This window comes from Haemorhous mexicanus, chromosome 9 (assembly GCF_027477595.1).
Source record: "Haemorhous mexicanus isolate bHaeMex1 chromosome 9, bHaeMex1.pri, whole genome shotgun sequence".
NCBI lineage: Eukaryota > Metazoa > Chordata > Aves > Passeriformes > Fringillidae > Haemorhous > Haemorhous mexicanus.
Genome location: NC_082349.1, coordinates 6,085,110 through 6,104,238, shown reverse-complemented (window position 1 = coordinate 6,104,238; position 19,129 = coordinate 6,085,110). Strand labels below are relative to the sequence as shown.

Sequence of the window (19,129 nt, the reverse complement as noted above, 5' to 3'; positions counted from 1 at the left end):
AGGAAAACACCAGAACATAGCTGGCTTTGAAAAGGAGAATAACAAACTGTCATTTACTATTACAGACTCCCCTTCCACTACTCCTACACCTCCACAGAAGCTCATCAGTCCAAACAAGTCAGCCAGACGAAGTAACAATAGTTTTCCTGAGCATTTATATAAAAAATGTTAGGTGAAAAAGCTTTGTCTTATGTTTCCCACTATCAGTGGAAAACTCCCTAGAGTGCCAGAACAGAAGCTTGCACTAGGAGCCCCATACTAGAGAGCAAACAGATTAGCAAACCTCCACTCTATAAACCCTTATTCTATTCAGCACCTTATGTTTAAGCAGATACTTCCTAGAGCATCTAAAACTAAAGCTGATCATCCTGCACATACCAAAATCTTTCTTACAGCTGTATTTTTATAGAGCAAAGGGGGGAAAAAAAGGTATTTCTAATATATTTCTGTATAGAACAACACCTGATTCCAACATAAAAGAAATCTAAAATTTCAACCTTTTTTTTGGCAATGAGATGAATATTTTCTTCTGTTCAGATGCACTGAACACCAAACCACTGTTAGCACAAAGTCAACATCACAGACGCTCCAAAAATCTGATTACAAACTCCCAGTGCATTAACTATAGGAGCTGATGGGAAAATCAATGCAAAGAAGCAAATATCAAATATTATCATTCTTGTTATGTTATCCCACCACTTAAAAAAGATCAATAAACACATCTGAAAGAAGGACAAATAAACACAATCATATTTTCCTCTTTTTGTGCATTTGTTAATTCTTTTAAAATGAACTGCCAGCCTGTATTAAAAAGCCTGTACATATTAATATTGTACACTATCAAGAAAATTGAACCCTAAATGCACTCATTCGCTATTAATGAAGGCATCAAAAATAGATATAAAAATAACGAAAAGTTTTCACCTAAAGCAAATGGAGAATATTATGAATACCTGGTAAGGGCTGTTGAATAATTTTCTCCATCTCATTTACAATCTCTTGCCGAATTCTGAAGTCCTCATCTGAGATGCCCTGTTCATTTGCTGCCTCGATGAGAGTGAAACTCAGAGCAGCCAACTGTGCAGACGAGGGTGGCGGGAGTGCCCGCAGCTCGTTCTCTTCTTGCTTTTCCTGAATAATTGGTGGATGAGGTAATTAAAAATTGGTATTTTAAGAAGAAAGGCTATCTCTTACTGCTATATTGGAACACGCTGGTTGCTGTTTGTGTCCTGACCAACACTTCCAAAGGGAGGAACTCTGCCTGGCCTAACTGGCAAATACAATACTGTGATCCCAGGAATGAGAGTACACGCTCAGTGTTTAAAAGAGAAAATGTCATTTCACAGCTGGCAACTGGAATAGGCATCTTCTGTATTCCATTCCTGAACCACATTTTCTGACAGTTCTGAAGCAGAATTCAACCAAGAAAATAAAAAGCTGCAATTGTTCCTACATCATAAAAGTAACTGAGCTGGAAAAGTCAAACAGACTTTTCCAGAGTGGATTATACTTGAAGGAGAGTTATCAGAGGCAGAAAAAGTATTCCTAGCTCCAAGGAAATTTTATAAGTTGAGTCCCATTACTGCTTAAACAGCTGGTCCCAGAAAGTACTGGATTTAGTGCACCCATCCAACAGCAGGAACGTGTCAGATGCATCGAGTCATTTGGGACTAAGTACAACAACCTCTTGTTCCACGAATTCATCAACTACATGAAAGATACGACTAAATAAATCATAACTATAAAATAAATATGTACTAAGAAAACACAGTACAGTATGAAAATGTTTCTTTAGTTCTAGGCTGCATCTCTCAACCCTTCTGTTCTTATCTGAACAAATTAAGTGTAAGAAAGAATATGAGCATTTTTAAAGTAGTATGGGATTTTTTTTTATGTCACCACATTAGGATTTTTCTTGAGTTGGGAAACCACAGCTGCTGCTGAGCTTATTGACTATCATCTATCTCACAGTGCTGTAAACAGGAGCATTTTATGCAGTAACATTTAAGACACACAGCTATCACTATGATGCTGCACAGAAAGCTATCTGGGCTAAGTGCTAAAAAGTGAAACTACTCCCTGTCCTCCAGAATTCCATTCAGTGCTAAAGAAACCTCATTGCTCAATTCTCATCTTCATGCCCAGATGAAAAGCATGATAAGGAAGAATTTATAGATCAATCATAGGGCTGGCTGATTTTTTTTAAGCATGATGCAATTTAGGAGACAATGAGAGAACCAGAATCCTTTACAAACGATCACTGACCATAATGTAAAAATGTTACTTTCTGAGATTTAATGGATTTGTGGCATTTGGAATCTTCCAGGTGATGAGTTGCACACGTTTTAGAATTAGAGCATTAATGAAAAACAGAAGTATGGCAAGAAATCCATGGAAACATGCAAAAGTAATTTGACTGAATCTTGGGGAATGGTTATAGAAAGAGTAATTTTAACCACCTAAATTACAAAATCCAACATACTGGGTAATCTGTAGCTCTTCATCAGCATTTACAAAAATGGGCTGGCAAGAAAATCTGGGCACCTTTTATTGGGTTTCTTATATGTAACAGTTCTTTAGAGCAAACCATAGCACTGTGGTATCTGAGAAGGAAACTGGCTTTCTTTCTCTTTGCAAGCCTTAGAACTGTTTTTCATATTAAGTACAATAATAAAACCAGGGTGATGATGAATTAACTGAATCCTTCCCTCCTGTAACTCTTCGAAACTTCATAAGTGAGCCAAAGAAAAAGAAAAAACCATAAAATCAACATCCCCAGCCCCACCTCCAGTCCCTGGAGGTCTTGCTACCAATGGCATTATTTTCAGAGAACAGAAAAACTGAATATATTTTTGTGTAATATATATTTCTCAACTAAGTTACCTTGCATTCTCTTACTAAAAGTATGATGAACTGCTCACTGCTCAGAGACACTAATTCAGAAGCAATGACCAAAACTGTCCTTTCCTCTCTGCCTGGACAAGTCATCAAGCCCTTCCTCTTAAACAGTAAACAGAAATTTGTGGATCTCTGCTCAGCACACAAACTTTCACCTAAATGAACATGATCAAAGAAAACAAACCACAAAACAGAAAAAAAATTGATTTCAAAAATAAAATAAAAAACCAGATGAGTATAAGAAAGAAAAAAGTAGCCATGATTTTGTTAACTTACCATTATATTTTTCTTATGACGTTTTTCCTTAATGTGCTTGTGGGCTCCCTGGATATTTTCAATGTGGACTAAGCAGAGCTTGCATAGATACTGACAGTTGGTGTATTCTGGGGAGCGCTGAGGAAAAATTGCCATAGATTAAAACAAATATTTCTACCAGTAGTGCCTGAAAAACTCAATTCTTTGATTAATATTAAACTATATTTAACTATTATGTAACACTTTTAATGAAAAGGTGCTCTGCAAACATTAAGCAATCTTCAAAAAACAAGCAAAAATTGATTTTTACCTGTATGACAAGAGGGGAGAGTGAGGGAAGGAAGTGAGATGACTTAAATATTACAATTCTCAGTAAATTTAGTGAGGTAAGATTAAGGCTGAAGAGTTTATGCTTCTTAAGGCTGACCTAAAGACCAGTAAGCCATTCCTCTGTCAGGTAAAGCTTTTAATTACTGGCTAAACCTCAGCATCTCCCCACCTTTCCCTGATGAGGAAGTGGCAGCAGCTCAGCCACGTCCTGCTCTGCATTTGTGTCACACAGTGCTGTCTGCACCAGTAAGGGCAGCAGCTCTGCCCTGGTAGAAAGGGTGTGGCCGGGCAGCCTGGGGGAACACAGCCACTTCCCAATCACTGTGCTCAGCCAAGGGGGATCCTCCAGCAAGGGCTGATGCTATTCCACTCTGATGGATACTCTGGAATGCTCAGAGTTTGAGACACCTTTTTGTACACAGAGCCTGGCAGAGATGGAGTACACAAATGGAGAGTGGCTGCCTGGGAGATCCCCAAGTGTGCAAGAAGCAGCCCAGTGTCCAGAGATGATGGGCAAGAAGGGAACCTGTTTTCCCAGGGTCCACGAGGGGATACCATGGAGTTTATTCAGCCAGGAAACCACTGAGACCTACTGGACTCGAAAGCAGAAAGGACTCTGCAAAGAGAAGGGGCTGCTCCCAAATACTCCACTTTATCTGTCTCATCCTGCAATTTTATCTTCTTGCTATAACAGATCACAGCTACAGAGATGGGAAACCTTTGGAAAAGCTCACTGCAGAGACAAAAGGGTTTAAAAAAAAAAAAAAACAGTTTAATTTTTCTCCTGATCTGTTAGACTTTTCCAGTAACGGGGAGTGAAAAAAACTACTTTAAGTCGTAATTCCAATACATCTATATTTACTAAACCCAAAAAGTATACTGAAAACACCAGATGTTTAAACAGTGACACAACAATGAATGAACACCATTTTAAGACACTGAGGTGGATCACAGATCAGTTAAACAAATTTGACTTACTATATGGAGACCTAAACCACTGTTAAATTTGGGCAAGTTTTTCCACTTACCGCTTACTGAGTTTGACCTTTTGCTTTTGGAAAAAAACCAGTCTGACACTCTCCAACTACAGAGTAAATATAAATTTAAAATATTGCTTTAATTACCAATTTTTTAAACTCTATTTTCTCTAAGACAGGTACCTAGTAAGATGAAATTAAACATCCATTTGGAAAACAACCTACAGACAGTTACATCTGAAGACATGGGAAGATTCAAGTATTTGATGCCTGATGACTGAAGTAGATAAAAAATATTTTACCATTTTTTTATAATAAAGTGAGTATCAGCAGTAAAAGTATTTCTGAAAAATTTTGTGTTTCTTTACAATATTGGTCTGCAGTATTATGCTAATAAACCAGGAAGGCTGAATCACGTAATAAATTCTATTTTGCCTTTATTGTGAAGACTTTTAAAATCATCTAATTATGCTTAACTCCAATGAAAAGGGCAAAAACTCAAAATAACAAGACAGAAAAGTTACAGATTACTACTTGTGTAAGATAGGTGCACCCTAATAAGCCAGGTCTCATGAAATTTGTCTTTGGATACTCAAGGAGCTAATCTATAAAAGAGACAGCTGTATTTTAAAGAACTCTCAGAGAATGGGAAGGTTCTGGATCATCAGGAAAGAGAAACTTAAGAATATCTTTTAAGGGCTAAATAAGGTAAACCAAGGAATTAGACACCAGTCAGAATTAGCATTCAGAAAAATACTGTAATAAATTTTTAATAAGCACATGGGGAAAAAACAGGTCAGAGGTGACAACCTGATCTGCTGCAAACATTTGCACTAACCCAATCTTAGGGTTGCTGTTTTAAAGGTCAGTCATAGCTCTTGAAGAAGCAGCAGCATACGTTGTATTTGAATTTTACAGTCCTTGTCACTTGTCATAGTATCAGACTCAAAAGGAGACCATAAACACTGTCTAAATAAAGAACAGTAAGGTGGGAGCAAAACTGCTGAGAGAACTGTCCTAGAGCACTCCTACCTAGAAGAATGTAACAAGTATTCTTCAGCAGGGTTCTTGTGGGGGCAGAAATATCCACACTTTTGTTGAAGAGGTAGGAAATGCAACAGAGAGTGTGCTGACTATAAAGGTAAAAGATACTGACTTGGAAGAGGATACAGAAAATGCAAAATGACAAAAATTCAGACATCACAAAAAGTTAAAGAAATTGAATAAATAACCTCCAAGTAAATAATATCACAGCAAAGTATCATTCCTTAGGTACTATCAACTGCAAAACATACAGGGCTGGGAACACCTGATGGACCAATTCTTAAGGAAAGGCCATGGGAATCAATGCTGGTCCAACTTTAAGCCAACATCCTACTGCTGCTGTAAAAGCAGAGATCCTAAACGAAAATGCCATATTTCAGAGAGATGAAGTCAGCTTTCCTCTTTATATGTAAGACTTAGCTGAAATTGCATGTTCCATTTTGAACACCACTTACACAATGGGTGTCAAGAGAAAAGCAACAAGAATGAACCAGGAACTAAAAACCCTCAAGACCAATGCACAAAGAGAGCCTAAAAGAGGTCTGACTACAGGAATGGGAATGATTTTCCTATGTGCAGAATGTTATGAAAAAGAAGTAATAAACTTTTGGTTATTTTTCTAGGACAACATATGAGGGATTAAAATGCTTCCATAAGATACTAACAAAATCTTCTGGGATGCCTTCACTGACTTCAACATTTGTGTCACTAGAGATAATATTAAGAACAATTTAGGTGAACATTTTAAAGCAGTCATCTCCAATATAGTGACTGGGACTGGTGAGAGACACTAAAGAAAGTTTAAGGTTCTTTTAAGTCCTGCATTCTGAGTTTCCAGAGAACCTGATTTAAATCTTATAAAATAAAATCTTATTTAAGTACTGGAATTGTAAACCTTCAGATCTAGAAAATTAAAAAAATAGTGTTGCAAAGGCTACATGTGCCACAAAAGGAACACAAAGTTTCTAATCCATATAATATACCAGGATGAACAACTAGTCAATTACTGGAGACACTACCTTAGATCAGAAAGTGACTCATTATTAACAAGAAAGAAACAGAGGCAGCAGGCTGCAGTAGAAATACCACCCAACCAGAAATATGGTGATGATAATGAAAGAGGACACACATTTTCTCTTTTATCTGATAAATAACCCAACCTACTTTTTCAAGTCGGGAGATATAATCTCTTTCCAGACGTTCTTCAGCTTGTTTCAATCCTAGTTGCTGTTCAACTGTCAGATTAGATTCATCAATAACACCAGTGTTTTCTAAATAATCCGCTTCCAATGTATGTTCTTTTGTTGATTCAGAATTCTTTATTTTACCTAAAGCAAGAAACAGTTACTTTCTTCAGAGTCATTCAAGGAGAGAAAAAGTGAAAATTAGAGTACAGAGCAGCTAAGAAGCAGACAAATTAGAGCTACATTCCAGTTTTCTATCCAAACACCGCCCAAGATCACCTTAAACATTAAAATCGTTCTAGTATGTTAACTAGTATTTTAAAAGGACTTCAGAGACTAATCTGCTACTAAGAGTGCTGTCAAAAAAACAAAATAAAAAGGTAGATTAAGTCTGTGTCTCAGTCAAATTCACAGTCTCTTAAATTGTTCAAAGCAAGAAAGGGTTTTGCCATCCAGAACACAGTAAACAAGCTCCCTATGCCCTACTGTAAAAGAAACAATAAATATTAGGCATAAAATTATTGTACACAACACATTTTGTAAGGAGGTAAGTCAGAGAACTGCCTCAAAGACGTTCACCCAAATGACCCCACAGAGCCAGGCAGCAGGCAAATCCCAGCCCTGAGCCTGGAAGCTGCTGGAGTCACACCTGAACGCTCCGTGACACCTCTCGCCCACAGGCAGCAGCCACTGAGCTCTGCAACACTGCTACTCCCAAAAACTCAGCCCAGTGCCACAGGGCCAGTTCCTCCACATGCCTATGCATTGGTCACAGGCCACTCATCTCTGCAAACTTCTACAACAAATTATTCCAGTCGCTTTTACATAAGCAAAACTGAGGGTTATTTGTGCTTTGTCTTTTCTTTTCCTTTTTCTTTCCTTTCAAATGAGATCGGTGCCCCCAGACTAGCAAGGAATCAAAGCTAAGTTTTCAAGTCCTGGTTTCTCAGTGACAGATGGTCCCCACAGTACATAATGGGGGTCTACAAAGAGCTGACTGATCACAGGATGTTGCCACTTGAACTTTTTTTTCCTGTTAAACACTATTAAGGCAACTAAAAAAACACACACTTTGTTATTTTCCTTGTATTTCCATACAAGCAACTGCTGTAGCTGTGGGAAATACTTCAAACAGAAGGTCTACACTGGCTGGCATCTTAAAACAGCATTTTCATTAAAGAAAAAAAGCATTCTAAAGAAGTGCGACAAATTCTGAGCTATGGAATTAGACTGGTGAGACAAAGCTCGATCAATATATTTAATTTTGACATTGAAAAACATGTGTAAGAAATGCACACTCATAAGGGTAACCATTGATAGATGATGGGTATTCCAGGGCTCCCTAAATCAAAAAGCCACCTGCCAAAGCCTACTCAAAACATTTTTAGTAACAAAAAGAGCACAACAAGAAGCAAATATTTCCCCTCTACGTATAATAGGAACTTTCCTTGCCCATTTTTCCCCTGATCTTTCTGAAAAGAAGTAATAACTGGCATTTCCCTGAGCGGCAACAATATTACGAAGGGTTCCCCCTTCCTAAGACACCATATTCACAAAAATTGTCTAAAACCCACACACACTAAGTAGCTTACAAAGATGTTTAGGTCTTAGGCATAAGAAAAAAGGACAGCTATTATCATAATCTCTTGTTCTCTAAGCAATATGCTTGTATGAACATCATGTTCTTTCTAAATGCAACCAGCAACTTCGTACAAGTGAAAAAATAACACCAACAGAAACATTTCAAAGCCCATTTCAGATTGTCAGCAATTGCACCAGAAGAAAATGGAATAAGGCAGTGTTAACTAATACTCACTGAAGTCATCAGGCTTATGCTCCATTTTTCTTTGATCTGCAGCAGTCTTACCAGGATCACCAGCTTGATCAACACTAGTCTTCAAAGTATGAACTCCCACTGGATTTTCCAGCACCAGTTTCCCTTTCTGAGTAGCTGTTAAGTTTTCCATAGTGACCCCATTCCCTGAAACATGGGAGCCTGGAGCGTTTTCTCCCATTGGTTGGGCATTTGTCTGTTTCAGATTTTCCACTGCTGATGATAAATTAGAAAATTTTTTTGCTTTTCCATGACTTCGATCCTGAACACTTGATCCCAAATCTTTAGTTCCAGGAATACAACTATTTATTTTGCATGATTTATTTTCTCCTTGTTTTTCAGAACAAACATCATTTTGTTTACTTTTTCTGCTGCTATTCCCACTTGGAGAACTTCTCCCGACATCCTTCACAGATTTGTCATTCCTATTATATTTATAATTTTGATTAATTGTAACTTTGACTGTTTTGCCTTCCTCACAGACAAGACGGACAGACTTCCTTGGGTCATGATTTCCATTCTTTGAGCTCTTGGCCTCTTCCATTATAGTGAAGACCTGCTTCTCCTGTCTCGAGACCACTTGAAGTGCAATTCTTCAGCAATTTGCCGTTGATTTTAAATCCTCTGTGCAGACAAGGATCGTAGCTGATTGTCTACTGAAGAAATAATGATAAGACATTTTTAAAAACTGAGGAAAAAGACTAAATCTCTATGCAGACAGCACATTAAATAAACTTCTCTAAAGGAAGGTGTTAATACAAATTATTATAGGAAGCATATTCCCCCCACAGGCATAAGTACATTTTCACAATACAATCCAGTATTAAAGTAAAACTCATGAAAAGTTAGATGATTTTGATTTGTATTTAAAAGATGAGGGCAACGAAGAGAAAAAAAAATGGCAGAATATGCTAAAAAACACTCAATGATAAACCTGCCAACAGCTTGCTTTTTTCTTTCCTTCCTATTTCTGGCTTTCTGAACAAAAACAAGAACCAAGATATCTGCAACTACACTGGGAAAAAAAAAGAAAAAAATTAACACATCTAAAAAGTACCACTCAATAAACGCACAGCTCAAATTAGCCACTAGAGGAAACTAATTCAGTTTCCAGCAAGCAAGCTCCATTTTATTAACTGATTTAAAAAAGCATTTAGAGATATAGCTCAAAGTATTAATAATAAACCTGACCAATCACCTGCACCTCCTATTCTCATATAGATTAACTGTCAGCAATTAAGTATGATTTAAAAATATAAAAAACACAAATAGAAAATATTTTGTTTAGCTACAGATTAACTTTCCCCATCTAAACCTCAGGCCTTTAGGTGGTATATGATCATCTGAGATTTATGCTGGAGACAACTCAAAGGTTGTGTTTGAAGTGGGAGGAGGTTCAGCACAATTGGGTCTGTTTGTAAGGAATTAGTCTTACTAATATAGAAAATGAAGGCAAGAATCTGCAACAAGAACTTGGATTTTTTTTTCTTGTTATTACATTTAGACAGCAATTGAAAACTCTGAGAATGAAGCATTAGAAAAAGAAGAAAATTATTTTAGTAAAACTGTAACAAAATATGGAGTGCAGAAATTCTCTCTTTCCTGTCCAGCTACATATTTGCTAGGTAAATGCATGACCCATGGAAATTTCTGGGTTTTAAAGAACCCATCACTTACCATTTAGTGAAGGGAAAAAAAAAATAGAAAAGTCTATGAATTACAGCTATTAAAAGTATCACAGCATACTTCTGTACTTTAAAAACAAGGACCAGAATGAAGGATTAGATTAAAATGTCAGCTTAAAAAAAAAAAAACAACAACCAAAAAACCTTTCTGAATATTATCAGTAAAAAATACAATAATTTATTTTTCAGGCTATGTAATACAGTTACTATCTCATTTTAATAAGACACAAATCAGAAACTACTTCAGGACACAAAGCATGTACTGAAAAGGGTTATCATAAGTCTCTATTGATATAATTGAAAATACATATCTTTCAAAGATGAAAAATCAAAGAAATAAACAAAGCCCACAGGAATTTTCCTGAAGATGCTGTTAGCATCACATTCTTTAGTAAAATATAAAAACTGAAGAAGAAAAAAATCTCCATTCCTAAATTTGTTCCAATGGCTAAGTATTTTATCTCACAAATACATTCAGTTAATATTGCAACTATTTTCTATTAAATACTGATTGCACCTGGTTCTTACTTCGAGATCAAAAGTCCCAAAGATTAAATATTTGCCTTTGGATTGTAGCCAGTCTTTCCCATAGCAACTCTAACCAAAAAGCAGCAGGAACTCCTGCCCAGCTGTACCAGCACTGCTGATGCCTCAGGGTGGTAAGGAGAGCGCGGGGTCCCCAAGGTTAGCTGAATTCAAGTTAGTCCAGTCCCTGAGACCAGTACAAAGCTCTGGTCTACAGACCGGTGAGCTGTTACAGCTCTGTACACGTCACTGTCTTTAACCTCTACGGTGGGTTTGGTTTTTAATTTCACGTAACCAGAAGAGAAATGGGAACGTGATTTTTCAAATTCTAAACTAATCATGCTTTACTTGTTCAACCTGAAGAGGGGAGAAAAACTCCCCAAACCACCAAACAAACCCGCAGCACAGAAGACACAGCAATTCCCCGCTGAGCTCCGGCCGGGGGCACACCGAGGCCAGCTCCAGGCTCGGGGGAAGCGGCGCGGGGCAGCCGCAGGCGCACCGCCCTTCCCTCGCTGCCCCCGCCGGGCTGCTCCCTCCCGGGGGCAGCTCTGCCGGCAACCAAACCGGAAAAGCAATCCAGCCGGACAGAAAGCTGGCACCAGGCAGGAGGAGGAGGAGCACGCCTGGCAATAACAAACAACTCGTAGGGTGGGGACAACTCCTGTTGGCACCGCTTCCAGATTAAAGCTACCGTGAAACTTCGGCATTGGAGGAGAAGTGGGGCTGCATTTTGGTTTTTTTATGTGTCACGTTGTTAGAGTCAAATTTTAAAAGTAGGTTTTTAAAAAGTAGTCAAATTTTTTTGATCTCATCCATTCAATTATATATTCAAAGAGAATATATAGTCTTTAGTCAAATAGGAAAAAGTAACTAAAGAAACTGCTAATAAAAACTAGAACTCAGCTAATGATTTGAGTACTGTGATAGTGCTACATATCAAGAATGTAATCAAATGTAAGTAGATAATTTTAAAAAGCATATATAGTCTTTATTCCTAAGAAATAAGAATAAAGAGAGGTCATGACATTTCATAAGACAATACTCTGTATGAAATAAAAGTCAGGAGTTCCACAATGAATGCAGAATCTGAAATGCAAGTGCAATAATAATGTTGCTGAACTTTGGGATTTCTTTTTCTTTTCCTATTTAATACTGAAATGATTTAGCAAACAAAAAATAATGTTAACTGCTGCCACATATTCAATAGTAACCAAATTACCATCTCACAACAAACTGCAAAATAAACCAACCAATAAAACTCAGTATGAGAAACAAAAAGAGACCTCTCCTGAACCCAGGACAGACACAAAAAGATCATCCCCTGTCAGATATTGGCCATCTATATATGACAGAGGAAGAGAGGGAAATGGGGAAAGGAGTGCCTCTAAAAAAAATAAGTTGGTTGGAAACAAAGCACTGGAGTGGAGTGAATCAGTGGTGAGGTGGCATCTTTGTAGAAACCTGGATGGCACGTCTTATTCACAAGCTCAGGCTCATACCAAATTGCCAGAGCTGGAATCAAAGCAGAATTTTCTCCCAGTGAGGCTGGCAACAAAACCAGAGCATTTCTCTTGTGTCTGCAAAATGGGGTATGATTAACCTGCCTGAAACCAGTTCAGCATATTTCAATAATTCAATATCCCAGTGTTACATGGGACTCAGTTTCCCCTGCTTTCTGAGTGTACCGTGCCAATTACTCCTCTGAAATCTAGCTCTTGGCTCTTTTTAGAAAAATAATCTGGCTGAAATACAACAGCTTGAGGTCAGACAAGATACCCTCTGACCTTAAACTCCAGAAAAATATAAAAATCTATACATACCTACAGCAACCAAATTAAAAATGTTTTAAATCAGCTTTCGTTAGAATTCATTTTAGGCTCACAAAATGAAGAAATGAGAATGTTTCACTTTCATTTTTGCCCGTTTCTTTTGTTTCCTTCACTTTGCCGACAAGCATTAGAAAACTTTGCATTTGAATTGCAAAGAATCAGACTAAGGCTTACTTCCAAACAGGGGGAAAAAGAAAACCACCAAAAAACTTTCAAGAAGATATTTCTACCTCTTCTACCACTTCTTCCTCTCAAGTTGTTCCACTGTATTCAAATCCCTCAAACATATACATTTGGAGTCAGAATTTGACATAACAGGGCCTCTTCAAAGATGAAGGCCAAGTTAAACTGTGAGCTCTTGCCTTCTGAGTTGTTCTTTTGCAAAGCTTTTTTTAATAATTTCATTAGCAGCAGAACTGACTCCACCTGGTTTCCTAGACATTCATTTTGTGCTCCTCTGTCACACTCTCTATCACAGCCCCTTGGGCAAGCAGAGCAGACGTGCTGGAGCCCTGTCTGATTTGTAGCTACTCCCTACAAGGAAATGGAACTTCCTCCTGCTTCCCCCTCAGCAGAGACCTCTCCTCTGTTGAGGCATAATTGTTCCAGAAAACAGACAGAAACTCAATGACCATTTGCCATTACTTCAAATATGTTCTAAAATGTGGTCCCAATTGGCTGAAATGCCCAAAAGTAGGGACTACAGTGTAGAAAGGCAACTAAAGGGAAAGAGAACAGGCTTTTATGTTTTGTTTCCCTGGGGAGTACTAGATAAAATATAAACACAGAAAGTACTACAAACATAAGTGTTATCACCCTGTTTCTATAAAGCATTCCCTCCTTTGAGATAGGGAAACTTGTATTTTATCCAAGACCTGCTTTTATCTCTCCCATTATGATTGTCCTTAAGCTCAAATCTCCAGCCAGCCTTCCAACACTAAGTGGGGTGATTAACCTCAGTGCCCCCCTCGCCTCACTACCAATATAGCCCAGCCGAACTTCCTCAACAAAAATAAAAGAAAATTCTGCAAACAAAGGTTACAGCCACAGTCAGGAACAATAGGAAAGGTTGTCTTCTGCACTCTGCTCAGAGTGCAGCACAGGTGATGTCTACAGACAGCCCCAATGTCCTGAACTGGGAGGGGGGTCTTTTCTGACTGTTTACAGCCTTAGGCCCATTTTTCTGTCTGAGAACTTCTACAAATCATTCAAACCTCTCCCATGTTGTCAATAGTTTTTTTAAAAATTATCACACATTTATGTTTGGTTTATGATGAAATAGACATAACTCAGTACAACCTACTACCCATGCTTGATGTTTTTCCAAAGTACTTAAAACTACCAGAGATTACTGGCCACTAAAGCGCTTCAGGCTCCACCAGCACTAAACCCATCGATATTCTTAGTAACAAACATAAGTGCTACATAGTGTTCCAGAACTCCCCCTTACTACAGGCTATAGAATTTATCCTGGTAAGGATAATAGTACCAAAATCTAGCCAGCAGAAAGTCAGCACAGTGTAGTAAACTTTAATACACAAATCAAGGATGCAACAAAACTGGCACTCTGGGCTCAGTGAAGACAGGAAGCTCTAATGCTGTATTTATTATGTGGAAGATTGAAAACTTCTAAGGAGTCATTAGATATTTAACTATATTTATATACATATGTAAAAATATATAACACTGTAACAAGATGATATCTGATTTACAGAAGTACTGCTGAATAAATGAAGTAACAAGAAAGGCTTTGACCAATACAAAACTTAGTAACATTTGTAGGTGCAAATATCTTACGATTAAATTTTGAAGTGAGCAAAATATGCTGGATGGGAGATCCATAAGGGATATGCTTGTTACAGATTACTCTGCATTGACTCACTGTTTTTTCTACAGCACTGTATGACTCACTGAGAAGGTGAGAAAAACTAACGTCACCCAACGCCAAGAACTACCTCTTTCTGACCTTACTACTGCTGCTGCCTCCTGTGCCAAGCTTGGGAAAGCTATCCTCTCTCAGCCCCATCAGCTGGGTTACAACAGTCTCCCCCACCCTCTCTATTCCATATAGGCTCCTCATGCTTTTGCACATTTTGGTTCTGATCCTGTGTTTTACTGCAGTAGTCCTTTACACTTCAGACCCAACTGCAGCAAACCCTGAAGCCAGAAGAGGGGCAGCACCTGCCCCAAGTCTCCCCGAATGCTGCACTGTTCATGCTGAGAGCAGAGCAGGAACTGATACAAGGGAGCTCTAACTTCAAAACCAAACACACACATCAGTCCAAGTACCCATGAGAAGGCTGGGGAAGCACAATACAGCACTGCACTGCTCTAGAGCCTTTCAGAGGCTTCCAGAGGCCTCAAATGATCACAAAACTGGTTTAAATGGCAGCCACACACTGAAACCAATTTTTTCACCTTGATCTTAACCCCCACTTATGCTCAGTGCTATGCTAAATGACAATACAGCAGTATGTATTGTGGCATAGAAGCTTATCTGGATCTTGTATTTAAACAACAGCGAGCCCTTCACTCAAACTGGAATCCTTGAGGAAGGGATGGTCTTTGAACTGCTCCATACCAGCTGCAAACCAGTTCACAAACCACAGCAAAAGCAAACAGATCTTCCACCAGTACCCTTATGCCTCTTCACCAGCATCCAGCACTTTCCCTGCTGGAAGAAACATGCTGAAAATCACAACTTCAGGAAAGCTGTCAAGAACACAGCCACGCTCAGCGGACTGAGTCACAATCGTTTGTAACACAAAACTGATTCCAGACTCCTGTGTCAAGCTTTGCTGACACTGAAAACTAAAATCTGAAAGTTACTTCTTGTTGGCAGCAGTATTTCATGCATCAACAGAAATGAAAATAAAATCTAAGAACATCTGATAAATTGGGTTTTTTCCAAAGACTTGCTGAAACCTTAGAACCAAAATTACAAACCAAGGATACAGTATGAGTACACATGCATGTATGCATGCATTTCTGTGAAAACAAAGAAAAAGAGAGTAAAAATTAAATTCATGTGCACTGTTACAAAATTTAGGTCTTTTGTATTTCTAAGTCAAATGATTTATCAAGCAATATACAAAATAGTCTTAATGTGCCAAAAGCACGAGAAATGTTGACTTTCACTGGAATGCTCCCAATTGTGCAAATTAATCCACTAAGCATATTGCAGGATCCTTCTTCCTATGGGTTCTCAATACAAGTCAGTACCGGTATTGCATTATTTCACTAAGATAGCGACAAACTTAATGTAGTAGAAATGCTTTGTAAAGTTTAAAAAGCCAGGGTTGCAAACTGAACACAGAATATACTCTCAGACAGTCAGACTGCCTCACGGTATCAACATGAATACAACAATCCTGAACCATGACTGACAAGCAGAGCCACAAGACAGTTAAGAGGAGCTCCTCAGGAATATCTTGCTTTCAAGTACAACACAGGGAAATCCTGTCCCCCTTTCTTTCTCCCCACTGCAGCAATTCCCCTCAGAGGAAAAACCGGATAAATGCCCTGCACAGTGCAGGTGTCCCGGGGCATTTAGCACAGCAAGCTGAGGTATGAGAAAAAAGTCCCAGCTGTCCTCTGTGCAAGAACAGAACACAGGAGGAACTTTCTGATCCCTCTGTGTCTATCTTCTGGGAACATATCCCAATATATCTTCTGGGAAAAGGTAATTTTATCACAAAATTAATTTTATGAAGGTTTTCACTAAAGTTAAGTAGAAAAATGATTAAAAAAAGCTCATTGCAAGATTGGTATTTGTAAAAGAGACCTATTACTCCTAATATAGCATCTTCTGCCAGGTACTGTAATTAAGTCATAGTTCCATGGCTGGCTTACTTTTCTTGTCACGGAAATAATTATGTCATAACTATCTGGGGTCAGACTATCCAAAAAGCAACCACTGAAACTGGGAGCACAAGTCAAAACCATAAACAACATGTATCCTCTATTTTCAAGCAAATTCAACGACCCCTAAATCCAGGGCATGGTGCTCAGGAAGCCAAGTGACGTGGAGGTGGCATGGATATAAAAAAAATTATTAGATCCATACTTAGATACAACTATCTTTTTAATATACTAATCTCTACCTTAGCTTAAATGCAATTGTATTGTTTCTCTGTGTTTTATGAGCTCATCTTCCTTTGATATACCCAGAAACAACCTTAAAAGCCAGGAGGCCTCAGGTAATATGACACATTCAGCCAACTGGCAAATTGCAACATATTGCAAAAGCAGCAGACTCGTTCAGCTGTATTTGTATACAAAATAAGCCAACAAAAGAGCACAACCACGTAGGCGAAGGGATGCCTGGGTGTCACTCCAGGCAGATCGTAATCCACGGAAAGGAGAACCTCTCACGGCGGAGCGGGCACGGCTCTCGAGGGCAGCCCCGCACACGGGGCATTCCCCGCGGGCCTCGCCGACTGCGGTGGTCTCTCCCCCCCGCATTATTTAATTCCACGGGGCGTACGAACAACAAACCGCACGCACCAGCTCCGGTCCGGCTGCGCCCCCGGGGGCGGCCCCGGCCCCCCGCTGACCTTGCGGCGGCCCCCGCGCCGCGGACCCCGGCTCTTCCCCCCGCCCGGGCGCGGGGCCCGAGGCCGCGGCGGGCCGTCGAGGCGGGGCAGGGCTGGGGCGGGGGGCGCCGGCGCGGACAGGACCCCGCGAGCCCGCCTCCCCCCGGGCCGCCGCCCCCGGCCGCGGGGAGCCCCCGGGCCCCGGTACCTGTGTGCGGCGCTAGCGGAGCCGGCGCGGCGCCCCCGCCATGCCCGGCTGCGGCTGCTGCAGGCCCCGACGGCAGCGGCTCAGTCCGGCCCGGCCGCCATGTCAGCGGCGCGGTGCATTGTGGGGCGAAGGCGGGCGGGAGCGCCCCGAGGGCGGCGGCGCTGCGGGGCGGCGGCGGCGGGGACCGAGCCGGGCACGGTGCCCGCACCGCCCCGGCCGTGCCGAGGAGCACCCCGTTCCTCAGAACCTCCCCCTTGCTGAGGGGGGCGACACCCCCCTCTCCGCGTCTCCCCCGGCGTTCAGGGCCTCCCTCCCCCAGTGCCACAGCGGCAAGCGGGGATGAGGGAATAAGCAGCATATTTTTTCTTCTTAATTACCCCCCAAAAGCCATCCTAGTTCTTCCCCTTATTTCTCTTCCCAGGCCTCTCCTTCCGCATAGAATCAGCATGGTTGGAAGAGACCTTTAAGATCCCCCAGTCCAACCGTGCATCCCGCACTGCCACAGTATCCCCGCAGCCACTAAAACCACAGCGCCCAGCGCCAGCTCCCGACGCCTCCCAAACACCTCTACGGATGGTGACACCATAGGGAAACCTATCCAGTGCCCGACCACCCTAAAGGGGAACAATTTTTTCCTTAGCATCTAATCTGAATCTCCCCTGGGTCAGCGTAGAACCATTTCCTCTGGTCCTCTCCCTGCAGGCACGGCAGAAGGGGCCGGCCTCTCCCTCACTACACCCTCCTGTACATACACCCTCCCGTCAGGAGAGTGATGAGGCATCCGCTCCCCCGGCCCTGTGGAGCAGGTTAGGGCTGGCTGGAGCCCGGGCCTTGATCCCCGCTTCCCCAGGGCTTCTCTCCCTCCTCCTGTGCCCGGTGGAGAAGAGCGGCTGTGCTCCGGGGACCTGGGGAAATGACTCCAAGCTCCCTGACCTTGGCTATGAAGCTGGCCCCGGCAGCAGCCAGGGACAGTGGCTTGGCCAGCCTGTCTGCTGGCAGACCCGCAGGTCTCGGGGGAGAAGAGCCAGCCTGCCGGCTCTTGGCAGTGCTGGACGGTGACCTAAAGGCACTGGCAAGTGCTTGTCTGAGGCAAATCCCTCTGTGATCCAGTACTACCCCTTTTTGGCACTGAAATGTCGTGTTGTTGGCACTTCCTAACCCAGGCTAAGGAGGCCTTTCCAGGAAAACAAGGCACTAAAAGATCAGTGTTGAACTACGAAAGGGGTTCAAAGGAAACTATTAAAAGTAATATGAATAGTAGTGCTAGAAACACTACCTCAGGGAATCTGTGTAGGCACACAAAAGTTGCAAAATGTGTAATACAGGATTCTGTAAATACTGACAAGACATATTTCTGAATGTGTTGTGAAGTCAGCACAATCCTTAGAGGTAACCTGTAATTTTTTTTTTTTTTTTTTTTTTTTTTTTTTTTTTTTTTTGGTTCACTTGAAGTTCACACTTTACAAAATTAGGACTGGGTAGCTCAGGGTATTGCTCATGGGATTCACCTTTAGCTACATGGGCCAGTCCAGGGCAGCAGCAGCAACAGAAACAGCAGTGCTGCAGTGGGAACAACTGAGGTTAAATGGGTGGTGGTTCCAGCCTATTCCAATTTATTTGACAAAGATTTCTATTAGGTTTAGTAGGCCAAAGAGTAAATTGCAGAAGTAGCTAGATTTTACTTGCTACTGGATACAGTCCTCCTAGATCAACATTGAGACATGCTAGTGAGTAAACACATACCAGTTTGCAAACCTGACTGGCATATTTCCTTCAAATAGTTGGATAGACTTTAATGTGACCTGGTTTGGCTCTGAAAACT

At 40.8% G+C, this 19,129-nt stretch overlaps 1 protein-coding gene across 4 annotated transcripts in view; it reads right to left on the bottom strand.

The window, feature by feature from the left end:
- The window catches only part of TUT4 (terminal uridylyl transferase 4), a 44,209-nt gene extending 26,786 nt beyond the window's left edge, over positions 1-17,423 (bottom strand). For 3 of the 4 annotated variants that reach the window (XM_059853814.1, XM_059853816.1, XM_059853817.1), the window contains exons 1-5: positions 17,308-17,417; positions 8,505-9,175; positions 6,669-6,832; positions 3,175-3,291; positions 954-1,131 (exon numbers count right to left, since the gene is read on the bottom strand). In XM_059853814.1, coding sequence (XP_059709797.1) covers positions 954-1,131; positions 3,175-3,291; positions 6,669-6,832; positions 8,505-9,066 — 1,021 coding nt within the window. In that variant the 5' untranslated portion in view covers positions 9,067-9,175; positions 17,308-17,417. Of the gene's footprint in view, positions 1-953; positions 1,132-3,174; positions 3,292-6,668; positions 6,833-8,504; positions 9,179-17,307 lie in introns of all 4 variants that reach the window. The other variant, XM_059853815.1, reaches the window with a different exon arrangement.
- Between the last annotated feature and the right edge of the window lie 1,706 nt (positions 17,424-19,129).